This window comes from Trichosurus vulpecula, chromosome 8 (assembly GCF_011100635.1).
Source record: "Trichosurus vulpecula isolate mTriVul1 chromosome 8, mTriVul1.pri, whole genome shotgun sequence".
In the NCBI taxonomy this organism is placed as follows: domain Eukaryota; kingdom Metazoa; phylum Chordata; class Mammalia; order Diprotodontia; family Phalangeridae; genus Trichosurus; species Trichosurus vulpecula.
The window spans coordinates 167,440,967-167,464,306 of record NC_050580.1 but is presented as its reverse complement, the minus strand read 5'-3'; the positions used below and the strand labels follow the sequence as shown (position 1 = coordinate 167,464,306).

At 35.2% G+C, this 23,340-nt stretch overlaps 1 protein-coding gene across 1 annotated transcript in view; it reads right to left on the bottom strand.

Annotated features, from left to right (window-relative positions):
- Positions 1-2,975: 2,975 nt before the first annotated feature.
- MYO5C (myosin VC) overlaps positions 2,976-23,340 on the bottom strand; it is a 151,464-nt gene continuing 131,099 nt past the window's right edge. The window contains exons 36-41 of the mRNA XM_036736356.1: positions 19,226-19,315; positions 17,726-17,876; positions 15,746-16,028; positions 13,261-13,435; positions 12,854-12,934; positions 2,976-3,885 (exon numbers count right to left, since the gene is read on the bottom strand). Of these exons, the coding sequence (XP_036592251.1) occupies positions 3,733-3,885; positions 12,854-12,934; positions 13,261-13,435; positions 15,746-16,028; positions 17,726-17,876; positions 19,226-19,315 (933 nt within the window). The 3' untranslated portion in view covers positions 2,976-3,732. The remainder of the gene's footprint in view (positions 3,886-12,853; positions 12,935-13,260; positions 13,436-15,745; positions 16,029-17,725; positions 17,877-19,225; positions 19,316-23,340) is intronic.

The following is a 23,340-nucleotide window of genomic DNA, read 5'->3' as shown; positions in this document are numbered from 1 at the left end:
TGGCTGTGTTTACACATTGTGTGCAGTGAATGAATTGATTGGTTACTATTCAGTTGTTTGAACTAATTGAATTAATTGTCCCCAGCCTCTGGACCTGTGTTAAAAGATACAGATCTGTCACCAGGCAGTTGTTACCACCTTGGTTTTTCTCCTTTGTAAGAGGAAGGGATTGGGTCAGAATTGCTTAAAAGTCTCATTTTGTGATTTTCTGACTCTTGTTGACCTCCTTTCAGTTACATTCTTTGTCCAGCTTAGATTCTCTGGACAGACATTTCTGATAAGCTTTCACTAAAATCCCAGTCTTCTTCCTTTCCTCAGTAGTCTTACTGTTCTTTTCTTAGGAACATTAAACATATATAGGTTTCTCCAATCCTGGTGAGGATGGACAACAAATAAATATATCACTTAATTCTGCCATTACCTCAAGCTGCCTTCGATTCCCTCTTCTTTTTATTTCCAACTTTTTTAATCCAGGCATTTACTTGAGTTCTATTTAGTGGTTGCTTCAACTAAAAAGCACTAACAGCAAGAAAACCATCACAACTAAACAATACTTCATCCTCAAGAACTCACAATCAGGATCACACACAATTTTACAGCCTCTAAAGAAGAGGAAAGCTTGTAATATGATATATTCCAGAAACTAAAAGATGCAGGCTTACAACCAAGAATAACCTATCCAGCTAAACTACGTCTAACCCTATGAGGAAAAAGAAGTGGATCTTTGATGAAATAGAGAACTTCAAAGCATTCATGATAAAAAGGCCAGAGAAGAGTAGAAACTTAGAAATACAAACACAGGAGTCAAGAGAAGCATAAAAAAATGTAAACATGAACAATAATAAAGGACTAATGTTTAATTAAGTTTTGGGATTTCTGCACTAAAAGGCACAGATTCCTATGGATGTTGGCATGGCTTATTGAAGTTTTGTTGAAGCCATGATTGTTGTTTCCTGAGAAGATGGTACTTAAAAGTCCCATTCTAGGGATTTTCATGTGTTTTCAGTTTTTTGTTGTTCAGTATTTCAGTAGTGTTTGACTATTTGTGACTCCATTTGGGTTTTTTTTGGCAAAAGATACTGTAGAGGTTTGCCATTTCTTTCTCCAGTTCATTTTACAGATGAGGAAACTGAGGTAAACGGGGTTAAGACTTGTGCAGGGTCACACAGCTAGTAAGTGTCTGAGGCTGGATTTGAACTCAGGTCTTCCTGACTCCAGGCCCACTTCCCTATGAGAATGTAATCAGTGTATGGATTGGATGGGGATTAGCGTTAGATCTACATCTACCCTCAACTCAATATCTTCTCCCTCTCCCACCCCCAACCCCCAGAAAATGTCAGAAAGGGAAACCAAAAGCATTTCTAAAATATACATGAGGAATCCATGGGTACATTCAATACATGTACACGGTCAGGTTTGGACACTCTTAGGATAAATGAAAAAATGGCACATGGGGCAGTTTTAGCCATCACACCCTCCCTCTGCCAGGGAAAATAATTGACTGAAGCACATGCTCAACACCTTACCTTATGAATCAGTGACTGGCACTCACTCCTTGTACCCAAGCTAGTGACAGATACTGGCTCGACAACTGCTTATCTCTCCACTCATTGCAAAAATGATTATTATTATTAAAAATCAATATTGGTTGGGCATAAGTACCCTGGAACACTGCTTTTCAAAATGTTGTGGGTGTCTTTAAGTCATCTCCCAGCCATCTCCTACCATGCCACCTGCCCTTCTGGCTGTCATCCTCTTTCCACAGAAACCTTGGACTCTGCCCTTTGGGATCTGGGTTCTGATAGAGGATTGGCTTCATTTTGTCCAGAACCAGAACTCCACATCAATTGCCAGATATCTCTCTTCATAACCATGCTGTGCACAAGTACTTCCTCCCCTTTCCAACTCCCTTTAATGTGTTGTTATGAGAATGTTGGTGCTTTGAGGGCAAGAACTGCCTTGCTTGGATTTTTATCTCTAACATTTAGCATAATGCCTGGCACCTAGTAAGCGCTTAATAAATGCTCTATCTTTCTATCAGTGAATAAACAAAAGCTTGTGGGGCTGGGTTGGTTCAGTAATTCACAAATTTGGAATTGTACCATTTTTCAGCCACTGAAGCTTCTGATTCATGGTAACCATGACCTCACATATGTGGGAGAGGCTGGCTGAATCGAGCTCCGTTTAGTCACAACCTGAGCCAAATTAATTGCATCTATTCCCCCTTTATGTAATGCATATATTATAGAGGCCTGTATCTTTAACAGAGAAACTCCTGAAATTTAAACACTTAGCAAGTAAATCTTCCCTTTAATTAGAGATGAACTGGCAAAGTTTATTTGGCAAAATATTTTATTGACTAAAATCTAACAGTTATAGTCAGTTATAGTTTTCATTCTTTCATATACAATATTTAAATTAGCTGAAATAAATTCATCATTTATAAAATAACACAGATTATTTCTTTTTAATGGAGATATACTGTGGCATAGTCACATTCATTCTAGATTCCCAAAGACAATACAGGGAAATATAAAATATACATTTAGGATGTAAAATCATGATTGTCATCTATGAATCTATAAGAACAATGAATAGAGAATGACCCAGACCTGAATTCTCAGAGTGGCCAAGTAGAGGGTTGGACTTAGAGGTCACCAGCTATTAGACAATGATTAATTCCTTATGATGCTTTGCTTACTATGGGGAAAGAAAATTAGAAGGGAGGGAGAGAAGTCCCAGTCCCACCTCAATGGTGAAATTTGTTACCCTTCCAGTAGAGGAATGAATGGAGCAGATTTCTTTTCACCTGCTCACTTCATAAAGTCCTTCATGAAAAGAAATACTTTGGAGTGTATTTAACTAACAAAAAATAATTTATGTTGCCTATTTTGGTCCAAAATTTATTTATTTATTTAAAATTTATTTTTAGGGAATTTATTTAAAAGGAATATATTTTTAATGCAAAAAGTGTCAAAAGCATGAATTAAAATTGATCTAATTTAAAGAAATATTCTCTTAACATGAGAATGGTAAATTGAGATTGTCTCAACTTAATGATACAACCAGACATAGAAATATGTATGTAGTAATCACTATATCTGATTGCTTTGTGTCTGAATGGAAGACTCAGAAATGCTATTTTGCCTTGAAGTAGTTATAGTAATGGCAGGTTCACTGTATTTTACTACTACTACTACTACTACTACTACTACTACTACTACTACTACTACTACTACTACAGCAAATATATGGACAAGAATTGGGGAATAGAAGGAGTCATAGTGACAAAGTCTATTATTATCAACCTAAGGTCCTAGTGCTTCTCTCTGCTGTGGAAACAACTTCTAGAACTTTGACTTTCAATTCATAAATCTGAGAAAATTTGGTAGACCCAAAGATCTCTCTTCCTTTATTATAGAGTTGTATCTGTCCTAATTTTGATCCAGAAGGATAATGAAGTAAGAAGCAAATGCACTGGACATACCATTAAAGACAGGCAAGGATTCCAAATGCATTGGCCATAGTTGACAGGTCTGGGAGAAATGTGGTGTAGAGTCAACAATTCAGTGAGAGAAGGCTTTGCTAACAAGAAATACGATGAAATGGTACCAATTTGGGGAGACCCTGTTCTATTTTTCAAATCACATTCCAAAGTAGACCATATATCAACTGATAAAGCCATTCCCAAATGTTTAACTTTTCAGGAAAAAGTTCTATTTCATCCTCCTTTCATAACCTTGTGAGAAAGCCCAGTTTGAAACTGCTGGGGATCTCTATCATTTCCAGAGCATGTGGAGAAGGGATAAATGGAAATGTTACTTGAAAGAGATATTTGGCATCCATCATCAGCTGGCCTGTATCCTCTCGGCTATTTAGTAGAGCCTGAAATGAGAGCCAAAGGAAAGAGGGTAATATCAATAAACACTTTTATTCTTCTTTGCTGGATATCTAAAATTTCCAAAGGGAACACATAAATACATTTATTTCTAGTACTTACTACTCTGTTTTCATTAACTTTGATCCACTAGATGCTCTGTTTCAGTCTAGGCTTTCACTCCTCAGGGGACCCATTAATTACACTGGTTTATAACTTCTCACTATTAATGACAGCTCATATTTTCTTCCAAGAAAACTTCAGATTCATTAGTTACTGCTAGAGATTTTAATAAGGCACTGTAATAATTTGCAAAACATTTTTCACAACAATTTCCCCATAAGATAGGTAGTATAATAATTAGCATCCCCATTTTACAGAGTAGGAAACTGACAATCAAGGTTAAGTGATTTGTTCAAGGTTACATAGCTGCTAAACTGTAGAGCTCAAGCCTGTCTTCTGATGCCAAGTCTTTCAACAAAACAATACTGCCCCTTGTTATAATAAATAGAAATTACCATAGTGTAACTCTAAGTCCAAATCTGAAAAGACCTCAAATATTTTAAATTTTATTGAGCTAATCTCTCTAGCTATGTATTTCCCCCAGATAATTGAAGGAAGTAGGCAAAATCCTTTGCAATTCATTTAAGAAACACCATATTCACTTAAAAGAAAGATTCAACACTAAGCTGAGTAGTCACCAAATATAATGAAGAGTCAAAAGACAAACGTTTTTAAAAAATGTATTCGAATGCTTTGGATGAACACAAGAAAAGAGCTACAGGTAGCCCTTCTCTTCCCTTCCCTCCCAAGTGAAACAGCTTCAGTGTACCCTAGTACTTAGAAGGTTCCTCTTGTCTTTCCCCTGACTTAGGCTGGTAACTTGCCGACAGCTTTGGATCTGAGGTATTTCTTACTACCTGTGACTTTGGACAAATGACTTCAATTCTCTGGGCCTCAGTATCATCATCTGTGAAATGAGTGGATTTGACTAACTGATCTCTAAGGCTCCTTCCTAGGGAGAATAGTTTAGAATCTATGATCTTCCCTCCTCAGGTCTTATTTACACACAATATCAACAGTAATCACACTTAGCAAGGCATAGAGTGGTAGCTAGAATCAGAAGCTGTCTTTCATTGACTGACAGACAACAAATCCTCATCTACAAATATAAACCTCAAAATATCCAAAAGAACACGACCAATAAACTGTATTAGTATTGGACCATTATCAAAGACTAAACTGTTGCCCACAACTACTTGGAGGGTGTATTGATCTGTAAAAATTTAATAATATTTTAAATACATGTCACCAAACCAAATATTCAGTCTGCAAGCTACATTGAAATTCAAAACTTTCAAAATAAGGAGACCTATCAGAAGAGATCAAAACCGAGTAGGAGCAGGTACGTATCATCCTTGTTCTCCTGTCTGCTACTAGAGTTGTATTGAGGATGCTTTTAGTGATCCTATGGAGGATCATACGAGCTTACATTTATATATATTTTTTAAAATAAGTTTTTGTTTATGATTTTTATATCATCAGTTTCCCCCACTATCTCTCCCTCCCTCTCTCTCATATAACAAAAGAAAAAGAAGAAAAATCAGCATAACTGAGAGAAACATTGAAAAAAATCCAAAAAATACGTGCAAAACCTCCCACCTCTGAGATGAGTTGGAGCAACCTTTATATCTCTAGTTTTGGACCATGCTTGTTCTTTATAATTTTGTAACATTCACTTTTGATTTGTGTGTATGTGTGTATGGGGTAGGGTTAGGTTCTTTCCATTTATATTTTTGTAGTCATTATGTATATTGCTTTCTTGGCTTTGCTTACTTCATTCTGCCTCAGTTCATGTAGGTGTTTCCATGCTTCTCTATTTACCACATTCATCATTTCTTACAACACAGTAATAATATTCCATTACACTCTCATATCACAATTTGTTTAGCCATTCCCCAATCAATGGGAATCTTGTTTCTAATTCTTTGCTATTACAAAAAGTACTGCTATAAATATTTTGGTTTATTAATAGCTTCCTTGGGGTGTAAGCCCTGTAATGGAATCTCTGGGTCAAAGGATATGAACATTCCAATCACTTTATTTGCATAATTACAAATCATTTTCCAAAATGGTGTGGCCATTTTACAATTTCATCAGTAAGTCTATCTTCCCACAATCCATTCTCCTCAGCATTTTATCATTTTTGTCATTTTGCAAGGTGTAAGGTGAAACCTCAGACTTGTTTTGATTTGCATTTCTCTTATTATTAGTGATTTAGAAAATTCTTTCATGTGGTTGTAAATATTTTGTAGTTCTTTTGAGAACTATTTGAACTTTGAACATAACTAACTTTGAACTATTATGGCTATTATGTGTGTATTTGTTAATTGTTTCTAAATTTTGGATACCATTAATGCAACAATATTCTACCACTTCCTTTCTTATCTTCCATGCACCAATCTTGTCTGTGTAGAAACTTTTAAGTTTCATGTAATTGAAGTTATCTTTTTTATCTTTTGCAGTTGCCTCTATCCTTATAGCTCATAGCTATGAGAGGTATATGATCTGCTTCTCTTCTAATTTTTTTTATAGTGTGATCGTTAAGATTAAGATGACATATCCATTTACAATGTATTTGTGGAGTCAATCTGGTGTAAATGTTGGTCTAAGCCAGACTGTTTTCCAATTTCCTGAACAGTTTTTAATCAAATAGGGACTTCTTTCCTAATTTATGTTTCCCACTTTACTGAACAGAGTTATTTAGTTCCATTGTTTCTGATTCTCCCTTATCTAGTTTGCTCCACTGATCTACTTCTCTATTTTTAAACCAAAAACAAATGGTTCTGAGGATTGATGCTTTATGATATAGCTTGAGTCCCAGAAAGTATCCTTTTGCTAATTTATTATAGCATTAAAAGTATAAATTGACTTTAGTAGTATTGCCATTTTTATTATATTGGCATGACCCAGCCATGAGCACTGAATATTCCTCCAGCAATCTAAGTTGTTCTTTATTTCCTTAAGGAGCACTTTATAACTGAATCTATACAAGTCTGTTATGTATTTTTGTAGATTTATTACTAGATATTTTATACATGTTATAGTTATTTGGAATAGGATTTTCTTTTCTATTGCTTTTTGGATTTTGTTATTTTTATATGGAAATGTAGTTGATTTTGGGGGGTTTATTTTGAAGCCTGCAACTTTGCTGAAGCTATTGTCTTCATTAGTATCCGGTGATACTCTAAGATTTTCCAAGTATGCCACCATGTCACCAACAAATAAAGATAGGCTTATTTCTTCTTTACCTATCTTTATGCCTTTAATTTATTTCTGCTGTCTTATTTTTGTCATTAATGTTTACAAATATATGTATATATAATAGTGGGAAGAGTGGTCATACTTGCTCTATTTATTGGAAAAGGTTCTAGTGTAGAACCTTTGCACATAATGCTTACTTTTGATTTTAGATAGATGTTTTCCATATTAAAAAAGTCTTCCTATGCCTATACTTGGTAGGAGTTTTTAGCATAAATTACCATTCTACTTCGTCAAAGACTTCTGCATCTATTGAGATAATCATGTGGTTTTTAATATGATTAATTACATTGATTGTTTTCCTAATGTTGAACCATTGTTGCATCCCTAGTATAAATACAACTTGGGCATGATAAATTATTGCTTGGATAAATCGTGCAGTCTGGGTGATAGGATTTTGTTTATAAATTTTGAATTGATATTCATTAGTGATATTGATCTATAGTTTTTCTTCCATTTTTATCCTTTTCTGGTTTAGGTTTAAGGACTACGTTTGTCTCAAAAGGATTCTGGTAGGGTGCTTTCTCAATTTTTGAAACAAATGAACTGGTTGTTCTTTAATTAAAAGTTTGACAGAATTCTCCTGTGAATCCTTCAGGACTGGGAGTCTTTTTTTTTGGTAGTTCCTTTACATCTTGTTCTATTTTGTTTTCTGAGATTGGATTATTTAAGATTTCAGTTTGGATATATATTTTTGAAGGTATTCTTCTATTATTTTTGTATTCTCAGTTTTGTTAGCACATACCTATGTAAAAGAGCTTCTGATTATTCTTTTTATCCTGGTTTTGTTGTGATTTTACCTCATCCTTTTGTTGATTTGATTTTCTGCCTTTTTAATCAAATGGGCTAAAAGTTTATCAATTTTATTAGTTTTATCATTTCTATGGGGCTTTTTGGGGGGATTTTCAATTTATATTCCTTTCTTCTTATTTTAGACTTCTTTGTTGACTTTCTAATTTTTAAAAAAATGCATATTCGATTCATTAATCCTTTTTTTTCTATTCTGCTAACATGTTTGTAGTGATAAGATTTTTTTTTCCTGGAGGAATTCTTTAGCTGCATCCCAGAAATATGGGTATGTTGTCTCATAATTTTCTTCCACATATTGTTCCTATGATTTATTCTTTGAACCACTTGTCATTGAGGATTTCATTGTTAAGTCTCCATTTGTGTCTGTGTCCTTTGTTAGTGTGGTTCCTGAGCCATTGACTATTTTTATTGTATTGTAATCTGTAAAGGATATATTTAGTCTTTCTGTTTCTTTTTTTTTTTTGGTAAAAGTTCCATTTGGTGATGTTCTTTTGCTGTCCCATTTAGAAGATGCCATAAATCTTTTAGCACTAGTTTCTCCAGTGATTTTGTTGTTCTACATTTTCTCTTTGTTAAACTTATCCAAAACAGAGAGAGAACACTGAAATCTCCTGTCACTACTGTGTTATTGATCTATGTATTTTTGTAGCCCAGTTAATGTTTTTCTTTATGAATTTGGAGCATATAAGTTTAATATTGATATTGTTTTGTTGTCTGTGGTTCTTTTCAGCATAATGTGGTTTCTTTTTAAAATTTAATTTATGTTTTTGTTACATTTTAAGTTCTGAACTGTCTCCCTCCCCCTTCTCACCTCACACTAGAGAAGGCCATTTGACACAGATTTACAAATATATGTAAAACCAGACTATGTGTATTTTTATTTGGCAATTCCTTCTTTGGAGGTGGATAGCATCTTCCTTTACAAACCTTTATAGTTTAGTTGAGTTATTCACTTGGTTATTCACAATTATTCTTCAAATAATATTGCTGCTACTGTATACAACATTCTCTTGGTTCTGCTCACTTCACTTTTCATCAGTTCATGCAAGTCTTTCCATATTTTTCCAAAATCAATCAGCTCATCATTTCTTACAGCACAGTAGTATTCCATCACAATCATATACCACAACTTATTTAGCCATTCCCTAACTGATGGGCATCCCCTTGATTTCCAGCACTTTGCCACCACAAAGAGGGCTACTATAAATATTTTAGAACATTTAGGTTCTTCTCCTTTTTTCCTGATGGCGTTGTGAAATAGACCTAATAGTAGTATTGCTGAGTCAAAGGGTATACATAGTTTTGTAACTCTTTGGACATAATTCCAGATTGCTCTCCAGAATGGTTGGATAGGTTCACAGTTCCACCAAAAGTATAAAAAGTATGTATGTATGTATGTATGTATATAAAAGTATGTCCCAATTTTTCCAAATCCCCTCCAATATTTGTCATTTCTCCCTTCTTTCATTTTAGTAATCTGATAGGTGTGAGATGATATCTCAAAGTTATTTTAATTTGCATTTCTATTATCAATAATGATTTAGAGCATTTTTTCATGTGACCATAGGTTTGATTTCTTCATTGAAAAACTGCCTATTCATGTCCTTTGACTATCAATTCAGGAATGACTTTTTCTTATGCATTTGACAAAATTCTCTATATATTTGAGATGTGAGACCTTTATTGGAGAAACTGTCTTTAAATTCCATCCCCCCCCCCCATTTTCCGCTTTCCTTCTAATCTTGGCTACATTGGTTTCAGTTGTTCAGAAACCTTCTAATTCAATGTAATCGAAATTATTCATTTTATATCCCACAGTGTTATTTGTCTCTTATTTATAAATTCTTCTCCACAAATCTGATAGGCAATGTGTTCTATGTTCTAGTTTTCTTATGATATCCCCCTTTATATATCATGTATCCATTTTGACCTTATCTTGATAAATGGTGCAATTGATTTATACCAAATTTCTGCCAGACTGCTTTCCAGTGTTCCCAACAATTTTTACCAAATAGTGAATTCTTACCCCCAATCTTAAATCTTTACATTTGTCAAACACAAGGTTACTATAATAATGTAATACTGTATATTGTATGTCTAATCTGTTCCACTGATCCACCTTTCTATTTCTTAACCAGTACCAGATAGTTTTAATAATTACTGCCAAACCTTCTTCCCTTACATTTTTCATTAATTCCTTTGATATTCTTATCCTTTTGCTCTTCCAAATGAATTTTATTTTTTTTCTAGCCCAATAAAATTTTTTTGGTAGTTTTTTGGTAGCTTGAATAAGTAGGCTCTGTCCACCTGTGAACAATGAATATTTCTCCAATTATTTAAATCTGACTTTATTTGTATAAAAAGTGCTTTATAATTCTGTTCATGTAGTTGTTCCTGGGTTTATTTGGGCACATATACTCTCAGGTATTTTATACAGACTACAGTTATTTTAAAAGGGGGTTATTTCTTACTCTCTCCTTACAGGGTTTTGTTAGTGATATGTAGAAATGCTGATGAATTATGTGGGAGTACAATGTAGTTTATCTTTTTTATGTTTTGAATGGTTTTTTTGTTTTATCTGATAGCATGATTGCAACTTTTGCTTTTCTGAATTCACTTGTTGAATAGTGCATTTTTCCCTAGCTCCTCATTTTTATTGTGTGGGTCTGTATTTTTAAAATGTATTTCTTGTAAGCAACAGATTATAGTAGATTGGTTTCTTATTCCATCTGTGACTGTTTTTCATTTTATTGAATTGTTTAGCCCATTCATTTGTAAAGTTAGAAGAATGAGATTTAGGTGTTCCTCCCCCAAATTATGTTTCCCCCCTTCCACTGCTGTGGCTTAACCTTTTTTTTTTTAAAGGTGGTTCTATTCCTAGTGGCTCTCTTCCTCTGAACTTTAAGCCCCCTCCCCTCCACTTCCCTGGTTTGGGAGTTTTGGCTATTAGTTTCTTTTTCTTTCTGGCTTTTAGCTTTTGTCTGGTTATTTAATTCTTCCCCACTTTTTTTCTCATTTAAATAATCAAATAGAATCCCCCTTCTTCTCCTCTCTTTCAATTTGTTTTATTCATTACTTTTACATACACTTTTTCTGAAAAGGATTTCTTTCCCTCTTTCTCGTCATTATTTATTTTCCATTTCTGTCGAGTCTTTGTCATTATACTTATCAAGCCCTTGTTTATTCTCTCTATTTGTCATTGAATTAAACTTTTGGGGTCCCTAATTTGGGTTCTGTCTTCTAAACAGCTTTTGTTATTGTCTTATAGAGCCTGACCCTCTGGTACATTTTTTTTTCTGCCTCACTCTTGCAAAAATACCAATTCAGGTGCTAGAAATGATATTGCCCTAGGGTAGGATTATTCCTATGTGTCTGATCATACAGTTCATTATTAACCCTTGCCTCTTGGAAATCTATTTCCCTTTCTCCTAAGGCAAGATGTGTGGTCCTCATAAAAAACCAACTCCCTGTAGATTATTCCCATTCTTCCTTTAATTCTTCATCTTCCTTTATAGGCTATCTCACTTTTCCCATAGGAATAACCCCTTCCACTGCTGAAATAAGACCATTCTTTCCCCATTTCAATCATTCCCTTTGTCTCCTTGAGCATTCTTCCTCTCCTCTTGCTTTTTTACTTACCCTCCTATAATTTTTTCCCTCAAAAAAACATTGATTCATCTGTAGGCAGGGTATTTTGAGGGCTAGTCCACGATGTTTCAGTCCTCTTTCTCCATCATCACTTCTATATAACTTCTGCTTTCATTCTTGTCTTATCATGCACATTTAAAAAGAAGTCTCTTAATGGTTTTTCTATTGTTATGTTGTTTTCCTTGTTTGCTGTATATGTTTATCCTTCTTGCGTTTCTGTTGTCTGAGGTGTTTGAGAAACAAATCATCTCTTCGACTATGGTTTTATTTCTAAGGGTATTTTGAGTGCCTATTTATTATTGAAGATCCATTTTTATTTCATTTATGGTTAGGCTCAGATTTGCAGGGTGGGTCACCTTAGGCTGCACCTTGATTTCCATTGCCCTTCAGAATACATTATTACATCCCCTCCTGCATTTTCTGATGGGTGTAGAATAGTCTTGTGTTTTTGTTATTTGAATTTCCTTTCCATTATATTTGAAAGTCTTTCTTCTGGTCCCTTGCACAATTTGTTGTTTCCCAACGGGATCATTAAATTTAACCACTAGGTGTCTTGGAGTTTGCAGCTTCAGGTTGGTTGGTTCGTTTACTTTTTCTAAAAGCAATCTGTGGGTTCTTTTGATTGACATTTTGTTTTCTGTGTTCAGAAGTTCTGGACAGTTTTCTTGTATTATGGCTTTCAGGTTTTTTGATTTGTATTCTGGGCATAAATTTATATTCTAATACTTTTATTAACTACAAAAACCTAGTTGGTTAATCCATCTGTACAATGGTCTATAAACATTAAATATAAAAGAAAAATAGCAGGATGTCAGTTTGTCCCTGGATCATTTCTGTTCGAGCCCATCAGAAAAAGATGAGAGCACAATGACAATAGCTCATATTTATATAGTACTTTGTGCTTTATACATGTTAGTCTCATTTGAATCTTCATAACAACCCTGTGCAGTCTTCACTACTGCTGTCCCCACTGTACAGATTAAGAAACTGAGACACAAGAGGTTATTTGCCCAGGGTTACACAGTTGCTAAGTGTGTGAACTCAAATAACCTAGTCTTCCTGACTTCAAGTCCAGATCCTCTCCCCAATACTAGGGAATATAGCTTAATCCTAGACTTTTAAAATACTGTTTAAGTTGGTTTTCTTAAAGTTCATTTTAAGGAGTAGTACTTTAAAAAAACTACTTATAAACCTTACCTGTACTTTGCGGACAAAGGATGGAGTCACTCTTTTCTCGAAGTCATCTATAGGTGTGTATGAATTAAGGATCTTTATGATCTGAAAACAGCACACAAATTGGTAATTAACCATGAAACAGGTACAGCCCTGTCCGAATAATGGTTCAAGTGGCTTGTAAGTCACATCAGATTTTTTTTTAACTATACAGTTCAATAAGATGTTACTCCCTGATCCGTACCTCACCTTCCAAGAAAGGAGAAAATAAAATTGTGGAGGGAATAAATAGAAATTCAGCCATAGGGACCTGAAAATATTTCTTTCCAAAAAATATCCATAGGAAGGGAGAATCTGGTTAGACTATTGCCCCTGGGAATAATATAGGAACACTATCAACAGCGCCTAGGCAAAGGAGTAAGTCTAGTTACCTGTACAGGAGATAGTGAAGTACAGCGATCATTTATTTCTTTAGCATCAGTATCTGTGATCTTTTTGACCTGGAGCAACCAGGCAGCCTGAGAAAGGGGTTCCAGAGTTTCCTTAGCTGTGCTGTTCTGCAAATTCTTATCTTTAAGCCATTCTTCTAAGTAGCTGATGTTGCACCTGGAGTGAAAGTAGAAGTGAACATAAATTTGGCATGTTCTATTTTTTTACAACCATTTTGAAGAGTCAGCCATATCTATTAGCACTTCCTGGGTATGAGTCAGGGATTACTGGGGGCATGTTGTAATTCACATGAGATCTTCATGACCATAGTAGGGCAGGGGATGGTAGAACTGAAGGGGTTGGGAAATATTCTTAAGGGGAAGGAATAGTTGTTGCAAATTATTGGTAAGCTAGAGAAGAGAAAAAAAGGAAAAGCCTAACAAAATTACATATAAAAATTAAAATGGCATAAATAGAGAAAACCTTTGATCTATTGACTATATATAAGAGGGGATAAAAGGTTGGACCGAGATTGATTAAGAGTTACTGTGTAATCACAATTAAGTTATTTAACTTTTCAGAGCCTCTGTTTCCTCATCTATAAAATAAGAATGATAACCCTTTCACATTCTTTTATCTCACAGGGTTGTGAGCAAAGAACTTTGCAAATCTTAAAATGTTGTAGAGTACAGACACCATGCCTCACTGCCCCATTCCTCCCACCTAAGTCTTAATCCACTCAACTTTCAACTCTGTCCTGGGGTTAAACTGTTTTGATTGATGAGTTAGTGCAAACTCCTTTAATCCACTAAATCACACTTCATTTGTATCCACCCTGAGAATCTTGCCTATCTACCCTTGTCTTCACATTTTCCATTTCTAAAATCTGAACTCTTTATCTCATGGAATCACAGGTTAGAACTCAAAGGGGACTCAGAAATAATCTATCTTAACTATTAATATTTTTCATCAATATTAACTATATTCACTACTAATAACTATATTTAAGCCAATCACCAACTATTTACTATATATACCAGGCACTGTATATACAAATATAAAGAGTGAAATAATCTCTACCCAAAAACAGTTTACACTAATTCTCTTTGTAACTTGGGATAAATTATCCACCTTCTCTGTGCCTTATTGTCTCTAGTTACAAAATGGAGATGTGTCCCGCCTATGCATCTTATGGGAGGCACAGTAAGAGTGACTGAAAACATATTTAAAAAGCATTTAGCTCTTTAGAGGAGAGGGCTACGTAAATGTTTCTTCTTTGGTTCTTCTATTTGGATGGGGTTTTGTGACAGGTATTAGAAATAAACCTCTGGGATCAGAAGTTCTTTGAGTCTTGCAGCCTAAAAGCAAGTTCAATAGGACCTGGAGTTGTGTGAACCTATCTCTGCCATTAAACTTAACACCATGTTGGAAGGCCCATCAGTGGGCTGAGAGTTTATTAAAACTATGACCCATTCAGATGTTGGGTTTATTTAAACAAAGATTAGATCACAATAGGACATCTGCTTGCGAGTTCTGGGGGAAAGTAAATAGCAATAGTCTGTCACCTGTGAAAAGTGGGCATTGTGCCTAGTGGTAGAACAGATGTTTTCTGTAAAGATATTTCAATGTTGGCTTTAATTTTCATGATTTTAAATGGAAAGCTTCCATGCAGCTGTAGCCACTTGCATCTAATAATAACAATAAGGAAATCTGCCTGTCCTCAAAACCAATGGCTTTTAATTATCTATAGAATGATGTTCCATTTCCTGAGTCCAGTATTCGAAGCCTACCTTAATCTGGCCCCAGTCTATATTTCCTACTATTTCCCCCAATTCAAAACTTTACACTGGTCACGGTGCAGTAGCACACTCCTGAGTATTTCTTTATTCTTTGTTCTTTTTCCACTTGGAATATCTTCTCTCATCTTCTTTCTACTAGACTAAATTCTGTCTGTCCTTAAAGGCCCTATTCAAGTTCCACCCATTCCTGACCATCCAGGTTTACAGTGATCTCTTTCTCTCCTAAACTCCTCTAAACTGTCTCTTGTTAGTTATCTCCCGCCGCCCCCCCCCCCCCCATTTCTTCATCAAGACGGTAAATTTCTCAAAGACAAGGAGTTCTATCTCATACTTCTTTAAATCTCCTGTAGTGCTGTTCACAGAGTAGGTGCTGAATATTTATAATGGGATAATGGAATTCCCAGAAGGCAATGATGAAAAAAAGTCAGAATTCTTGGTTCTCGGGTCTATAGGGCTTATTAAAGCAATCTCCCTGGCATAAGTGTCCTATGTCAACATGAGAAAGTTAATATCTTCTAAGGTTCCATACCACCTTTCACAGAACAAGCAGGATGGGACTCATGTCCAGTATAATGAATGAAAAAGGGTTACATATGGTGTGTTCCCTGCTTTAAAAAGCTCTTCCTACAAGCCCTCCCAACCCTTTCTCCAGCCAGCCACAGCTTGCTAAGAGGCTTACTACCTTTACCTTATCTGCATTCCTTTCCTACAAGAGCACATGTCCTTGCGAAGGAAGAGACTATTCAGGGTGACAGCTCCTATCAGAAAGAAAAGCTGCTTTACAGCCTGCTTTAGGAGCTCTTGGTCCAGCCCATTCTGACACATGGTAGTATAAAAATAGCTGAGCTGTTGCAGGATGGAGGTCATGGTGTAGGCATCTGTGTCATCAGTGCTGGAGGACCGCTTACGGAATCCTGTTGGTTTCAAGCCGGAAATTCCCTGAAGGCTTTCATATTCCAACATTCCTGGTACTGAAGAAAGACATGAAAAGAAACATGGAAAACATTTCTCACACCCATAAGGAGACACTAGAAGGTTATTATTATTTTTTTTACTGCTGTCATTTGTGAAGAATATATATTTCATTTTTAGGAGGTTAAACATTGTTTTGAAAGTAATTGCAATAGTAACTTTTTATTGACAGATCTGTGTACGTATCATTTGTACCTGGTACAACATAAGTTTCTTGAGGGCAAGGGCTATTTCATTTTTGTCTGTAAATCCCAGAACCTAGCATAATGTCTGGCACATAGTAGCCACATAATAAATAGTTGTTGGATTTAATTGAATTGCATGGCACTAGCACCGCAGACAAAAGGAGCTCAATGACTCATAGGTATGAGAGTTGAAGAGGTGCATAATTAGATGGATGCATGTATGTCTTTGTAGAGGCCCCAACAAAGCATTTAATTAAATCAGATAAAATGGATAGATGCTAGAAAGAAGGTAATATAATTGATATAATTAAATGGATTCATATAATATAATTAAATGGATTCATAACTGGCAGACCATCCAAACCCAAACTATGGTCATTAACAGGTCTCCATCAACACAGAGAGACATTTCTCATGTACTGCCCCAAGGCTATGTCTTCAGCCCAGTGCTGGTTAATATCTTTATTAGTGACTTAGATGATGCCATAGAGGACATGATGGAAATGAATGTGGATGGCAGGATCCAAAAAGATTCTTCAAGAAGACAAATCTGAAAAGATGAAATTTAATAGGGATGTCTTATAATTTTGATTCACAAGTATAATATTGGGGAAGGACAGCTAGATAGCAGTGTGTATGAAAATGATCTGGGGGTTTTATTGGACTGCAAACTGAATGAGTCAACAATCATATAGCAGCCTAAATAATAGAATGGTGAGGAACCTTGAGAGCATGCCATATAAGGAATGATGGAAAGAACTGGGGATGTTAAGCTAAAGAGAAGATGATTTTTTTTTCTGGAGATAGAGTGAGGAATAGGCAGTGAGGAGAGACATAACATTCTTCAAATGTTGGAATGGCTATGGGAAAGGGAAAAACCTGTTCTGGTTGTCTTCAGAAGGTAAAACTAGGTGGAGTGGGTAGAAATTGCAGAGAAGCAGATTTTGGCTTGACATACAAGAAAACAAATCCTTAACAACTAGAGCTGTCCACATGTGGAATGGGCTGCTTTTGGGGGGAGGGATTCTCTCTCTATAGATGTCTTCAAGAAAAAGCTGAATGACTACTTTTAAGTGATCTTATAGAGAGCATTCTTGGTCAGGTATGGATTAGACTAGAGAACTTCTGAGATCCCTTCTTTTATCTTCTTGAAAAGGGAAGAGGAAATTTTTTTTTCATGGAAACGGTTTACTCCTGGCTTGAAACTATTAAAATCAAAGAATAGGGGGAAAATATTGTAAATTAGAGAAAGTACATCAGGATTTTAAGAATAGAGAAAAAGCCAGGCAAAAAGTGGAAGTTCTTTTCTTAAAAGACATACATTATCAATAGTAATAAGACCCCATTTATAGACTATGAGGTCATTATAAATAAAGAATAAAAAAGAGAATGTATAGATTAAAATAAACTACTTAATGCCATTAAATTATATCACTTAATCATACTATTCAGCTATACCCAAATATCATCTGTGTTGTCACATTTTAGCTGATTATCCAGTCCTTTTTTACCTATCATCGGTTGAAGATTATTTTCCATTACAATAATGAATTGATGATAAATCCGTATTGCCACATCGCTGAGGATCTGTCTATACTCTGAAAGGTCAAAATTCATCAAACAATTCTTATTTTGACGTGGAGTGTTATACTTCATAAATTCCTGAAAGTGAATTATGGGAATATAAATATTAGAAGACCATTAGCTCTGATATTATAATAGACATTATTAAGTACATGCAGAAAATGGATATACTTACTCACTAGCTTGATCATGAGCTTCTATTATGACCCTACTTTATATTTTTAGGTACATAGATGCATGATCTCTTTCTTATGTCACCCCCTCATTGAGAAAGTAAAAAACCAAAACCCCAAATTTCTGTTTATAAAAATGTATAGTCAGGCAAAATAAATGACTGCATTGGCCAGGTCCAAAAAGAAGTGTCTCGATCTTGTCTCTGAGTTTATCACCTCTCTTTAAGGAAGTGGGTAGCACATTCACTTATTTAGAAGAAAAAGAGCAAATTAGATGAACAGATTGTGTTAGCATAATCAAATAAACTGTGATATGTTAAAAGTATAGTCTATCATTCAAGGCCTGGTTACCCAGCTTCTTTTTCTTTTTTAAGAACCAATATATAATGTCCCTTCATTACTGTCTTATACTTTCTGATGAGCTTAAATTCTCCCAATTTGGAGGTTGACAACTGTGATCTTTCCAGACTGTCACACAGATAAAAATGAACCTCCCTTCACTCTCCTCCTGGATCTTCTGAGACAATAGCTTCATGATATTTGTCAAGTGATCAACTTTTAAAATATTTTTTTCTGAGGACTAATGATAATAAAACAGTCTATACCATCATCAATAATGACAGACAAATATAATACAACCTCAGAAAAGCTCACCTCTTTCTCAAGCTGGGTTTATTAATTATGGAAATAATGCTGATAATTAACCAAAATTAACATCATCAATCTTTGTTGGCTTAATAAGCATCTCTCACAAATGGTAAAGAACAGATCCTAAGTGCTATAGGTAGGAGAGACCAGTGAATACCATTAGGGATATCAAAGTTAACATTAGTATCCTAAAAGGGATAAGCATTCAACTTAGCAATCAATACATAAGCCAAAATAGATTGCTTCTATGAGCTTCAGGTCATGCCATGAAGACTGAATGGGGGTGCTATGCTGATGGCTAACCAGCTACGTGAACCTGGAGAAATCCCTTACCCTCTCTAAAGCCCAACTGCTTCATCTTTCAAATTGGAATAAGAGTAACTTGCACTATATACTTCACAGTATATTTGTGATGATCAATTGAGGTAAAGTATATGATAAAGGGATTTGAAAAACAAAGTATCATATGAATTAAAGATGGTATTGTTATAATAATTACATTAGCAAAACTTAGCAGTATCAGCACATTCATTCTATCACCTCCTGCTAGATTGCTTAGAATGGCCTGTAGAATGCCAGATAGTTAACACATAACACAGTCCCCACCTCTTCTCCGCTGTACTGTTTCAGGCAGTTAAGGAAGTGGCAAGTATTGGAAAGCCAAAAGGACAGCATCTCAAAATCTTCATAATGTTCCTAGAGAAAGATGAGGACACGCAGAGTAAACAACAACTAACACTGGTGTCTCCAAGATGCATTAACACCTATCACCTTTCCTGTATGGGAACCTAGTTACCTAGTGACTTGAAAACCAATGCCCTAAGGAATCATTTGGTTCAAATAGTTTTTATTCATTCATTAAACAAATATTTCCTTAAAGCCTACTAAACATCTATCCAGTACTTGTTATGTATAGAGAAGTGTTCTGGGACTGAAGGAGATACAAGAGAAGGGTAGGACATAGTATTTGCCTTATGAGAATTTGCATGCTAGTTCAGGAGACATGAAATGTTTAATAGTGAAATATGTAATTAAATAAAGTGATATTACATGTTCAATGAATAGAGAAATTATTTAGAGAACCCTTATGAAAGAGGTAGAATCAATCAAGAAACATTTATTAAGTGCCTATGTGTGTTGGCCTGTCTTCTAACATTTTTATTCCTGTAATCAGTAAGTCAACAAGCATTGTTTAAGTGCTTACTATGTGCCAGACAGTATAGTAAATCCTGGGGATACAAAGAGAGGTAAAAAGACAGTTTCTGCTCTTAAGGAGTTAACATTTTAATGGGAGGGAAGATAACATGCCAACAATGATGTCCATTCAAGATATATAACGTGTATAGAGAAGCTATTCTCAGAGGAAAAACTGGATCATAGAGCTGTGAAGGAGATTAAAGTGTATCTTTCTCTTAACCACACAGATTTAAAATCTTTGAGCTACTTCTTATTCCTCTCTTTCTCTTATCCCTATTATCCAAGTCATTCATAAAATCCTGGGTCCCTTCCTTTCATTCCCATGGTTATTATCATAGTTTAGGTCTCATCACAGTATGTTTGTATTACTACAATAATATGCTAACTGGTCTTCGTATTTCCAGTCTCTATCCCTTCCAATTGGCCCTTTGTATTTCCTCCAGATTAATCTTACTAAAACATAGCTTCCATTGTGTAACTCCCCCTCCCTTGAAAATCCCCAATGATTACCCATTATCTGCTGGATAAAACCTAAACTTCTCTGGTGCTGAAGGCTTCCACAACTGAGGAGCAACATGGCAGAGTGGACAAAGGTCTACACTTGTATTCAGAAAAACCTGGGTGTAAATTCCGCTTCAGATACTCACTTCAAACCCTGGGAACATCACAGCATTACTGTGAGAATTAAAGGAGGTAACATATGGAAAGCACTTTTAAGTGTCCTATAAATGTGAGTTATTGTTATCGTTTCCCACTACTCTTTGCTGTAGCCGGATTTATCTATTTACTTTCTCACAAATACACAATGCTATTGTCTGACTTCAAGCATCATGCTGATTCCATTATTTGCAATGGCTTCCCCAAGCTAGTATTGGGTCAGGGCTGGTTGGGTTCTGCCTTATGATGTCATCATTCAAAAGGATACCCTTTCTTCCTACAACAGAGTAGTGATGTCAAACTCAACTAGAAACAGGAACCATTAATTCATACATAAGGATCCCTGTGGACAACCTGTAACTTAATTTTAAAATGTAATGTTATCTATGTTTCATTGTATTTTTATTTATTATGATAAATATTTCCCAATTACATTTTAATCTGGTGGGTGTTTGACACCTCTGGTCTAGAGAATACTGGCCCATGTCCTTTTGGAGGTTGGTGGGCAGGATGTGAGAGGTCATCAGCTGGTGGGGAAATTGGCTGCCCTTTTTCTTAGTACGCTTTACCTACAGTTAGACTGTCCTCTATGTTCATACTGCCCTAAGTCCCCACCACGGAACTTTCTAAACAATGGAATGACATGATAAATGCTATTTTAAAAAAATTAGTCTGACAGAAGTCTTTCTCTCTCTTTCTTTCTGTGTACATATATACATAGGTGTGTGTATATACAGATCTGTCTATGTATATAGTAGATTGGTTGGGGGAGGAGAACTAAAGAAAAGGAGACTAAATAGAAGACTTTTTTGAGTGATACAGGCATCATGTAAAGAAGTCTGGACCTATAATGGGAGTAGAAATACTGGAATGTATCACCAGGAACCTAGTGACTGACTGAATTTCCAAATAAAGAAAAGTTAAGAACCACAGTTGATTCTGAGAGTTTTAATGTTGGGATAATGCTGGTTCTGACTTTGCAGTTAGATGATCTGATTCAAACCCCACCTATAACAGTCCTTTTATGTCATTGAAAAATTCACTTAACTTCTCTGGGTTTCTTTATACAACAAGAAGATTAGATGCACTGTTGGTGGAGTTGTGAACTGATCCAACTACTCTAGAGAGAAATTTGGAACAAGAGCTATAAAACTGTTTGATCCAGCAATACCACTACTACATTTGGATCTCAAAGAGATTTAAAACAAAAAAAGGAAAAGGACCTATTTGTACAAAACTATTTATAGCTGCTGTTTTTTGCAGTGGCAAAGGATTAGAAATTTAGGAGATCCCCATCAACTGGGGAATGACTGAACAAGTTGTTGTATATGATTGTAATGGAATACTGCTGTGCTATAAGAAATGATGAGCAGGCTGATTTCAGAAAAACCTGGAAAGACTTATATGAATTGATGCAAAGTGAAGTAAGCAGAACCAGAACATTGTACACAGTAACAGTAATACTGTATGATAAATAACTGTGATTGATTTAGCTATTCTCAGTAATACAATGATCCAATACAATTCCAAAGGACTCATGATAAAAAATGCTATTTACCTCCAGAGAAAGAACTGGTGGAGTCTGAATGCAGGTCAAAGGATACTATTTTTCATTTTATTTTTGTTTTCACTAATGTTTTGTATGATTGAACAAGTATGATACCCATGCAAATTGCTTACTATCTCAGGGATGTGAGGGAGGGAGAGAATTTGGAACTCAAAATTTAAAAAAAATGAAGTCAAAAATTGTCTGTACATGTAATTAGGGAAAAATAAATTATTATTTTAATAAAAAATGAAAGGGAAAAACATTGAGAGGACTAGAGTATAAGGCCTCTAAGATTCCTAGAAGTTCTGAATTTATCATCTTATGAAATAGAGAAATTAAGCAGAAGAATTCATTTTAGAAATCAGAAAAAGAGAAAGATAATTAGTTCAACTTGGTATGTTTTGAGTGTGAGGTAACAGTGTACAAGTATTCTCTAGGCTGTTGGAGATAGAGAACTAAAGCTTAGCCAGACCAAAGGTAAAGGTAAGAAACAGAGCCACAGAATTTTATAGGGATCTTGGAAATCACTTAGTTCAAGTCACTCATAGTAAAAAAATCTCCTCTCCATCATACTTGATAAATAGTCATTATCAAATCTCTCTGTGAAGACCTCCAGTGAGGGAGAATCCATATCTCTAGAAGCAGCACTTACCATTTATGAATAGTTCTGATTATTAGGGAGTTTTTCCTTTTAATGAGCTTAAGGATCTCTTTGTAATAGTATTAGAAATGGTAGTTAAAACAATTAGAAAGGAAAAGGTAGAGACAGAGAAGACCAGAGAATCTGTATCTGAGATTTGAGAACTCCAATAGTTTGGGGTAACAGGGGTTCATGTTTTAGGAAGAAAATCAGGAAATTGTGTCATGGAAGTCAAGGGTGGAGAGTTTCTCAGAAAGATAATCAGCTGTGTCATATGCATTGCAGAGAGGTTAAGGAGAAAGAGTTCACTGAATTTTGTTTCATGAGAGTGGTGGGGGTGGAAGCATTGAGGAAGTGGAAAGAGTGAATGTAGATTACTCATTCAAAAAGTCTGGCAGTGAAAAAAAAAGATAAACAGCTAAAAGAGGGCAAGTAAAGACTTGTTTCAAGACGTGAGAGACCTAGACATATTTAAAGATGGAGAAGAAAAAGCTATGACAACTGGAGAGACTGAAGATGCAAGAGAGGAAGGGATTTTTGTTCATTTCTGATCAATCCCAATGTCTTAAACTTATGATGCACGCATATCTTCTGTTTTATAAATATCTAATGTGGAAGAGTTCAATGCAGAAAAATAGGGAAATTCTGGGTTTCTGACATAAAGAAATAGAACCCTTT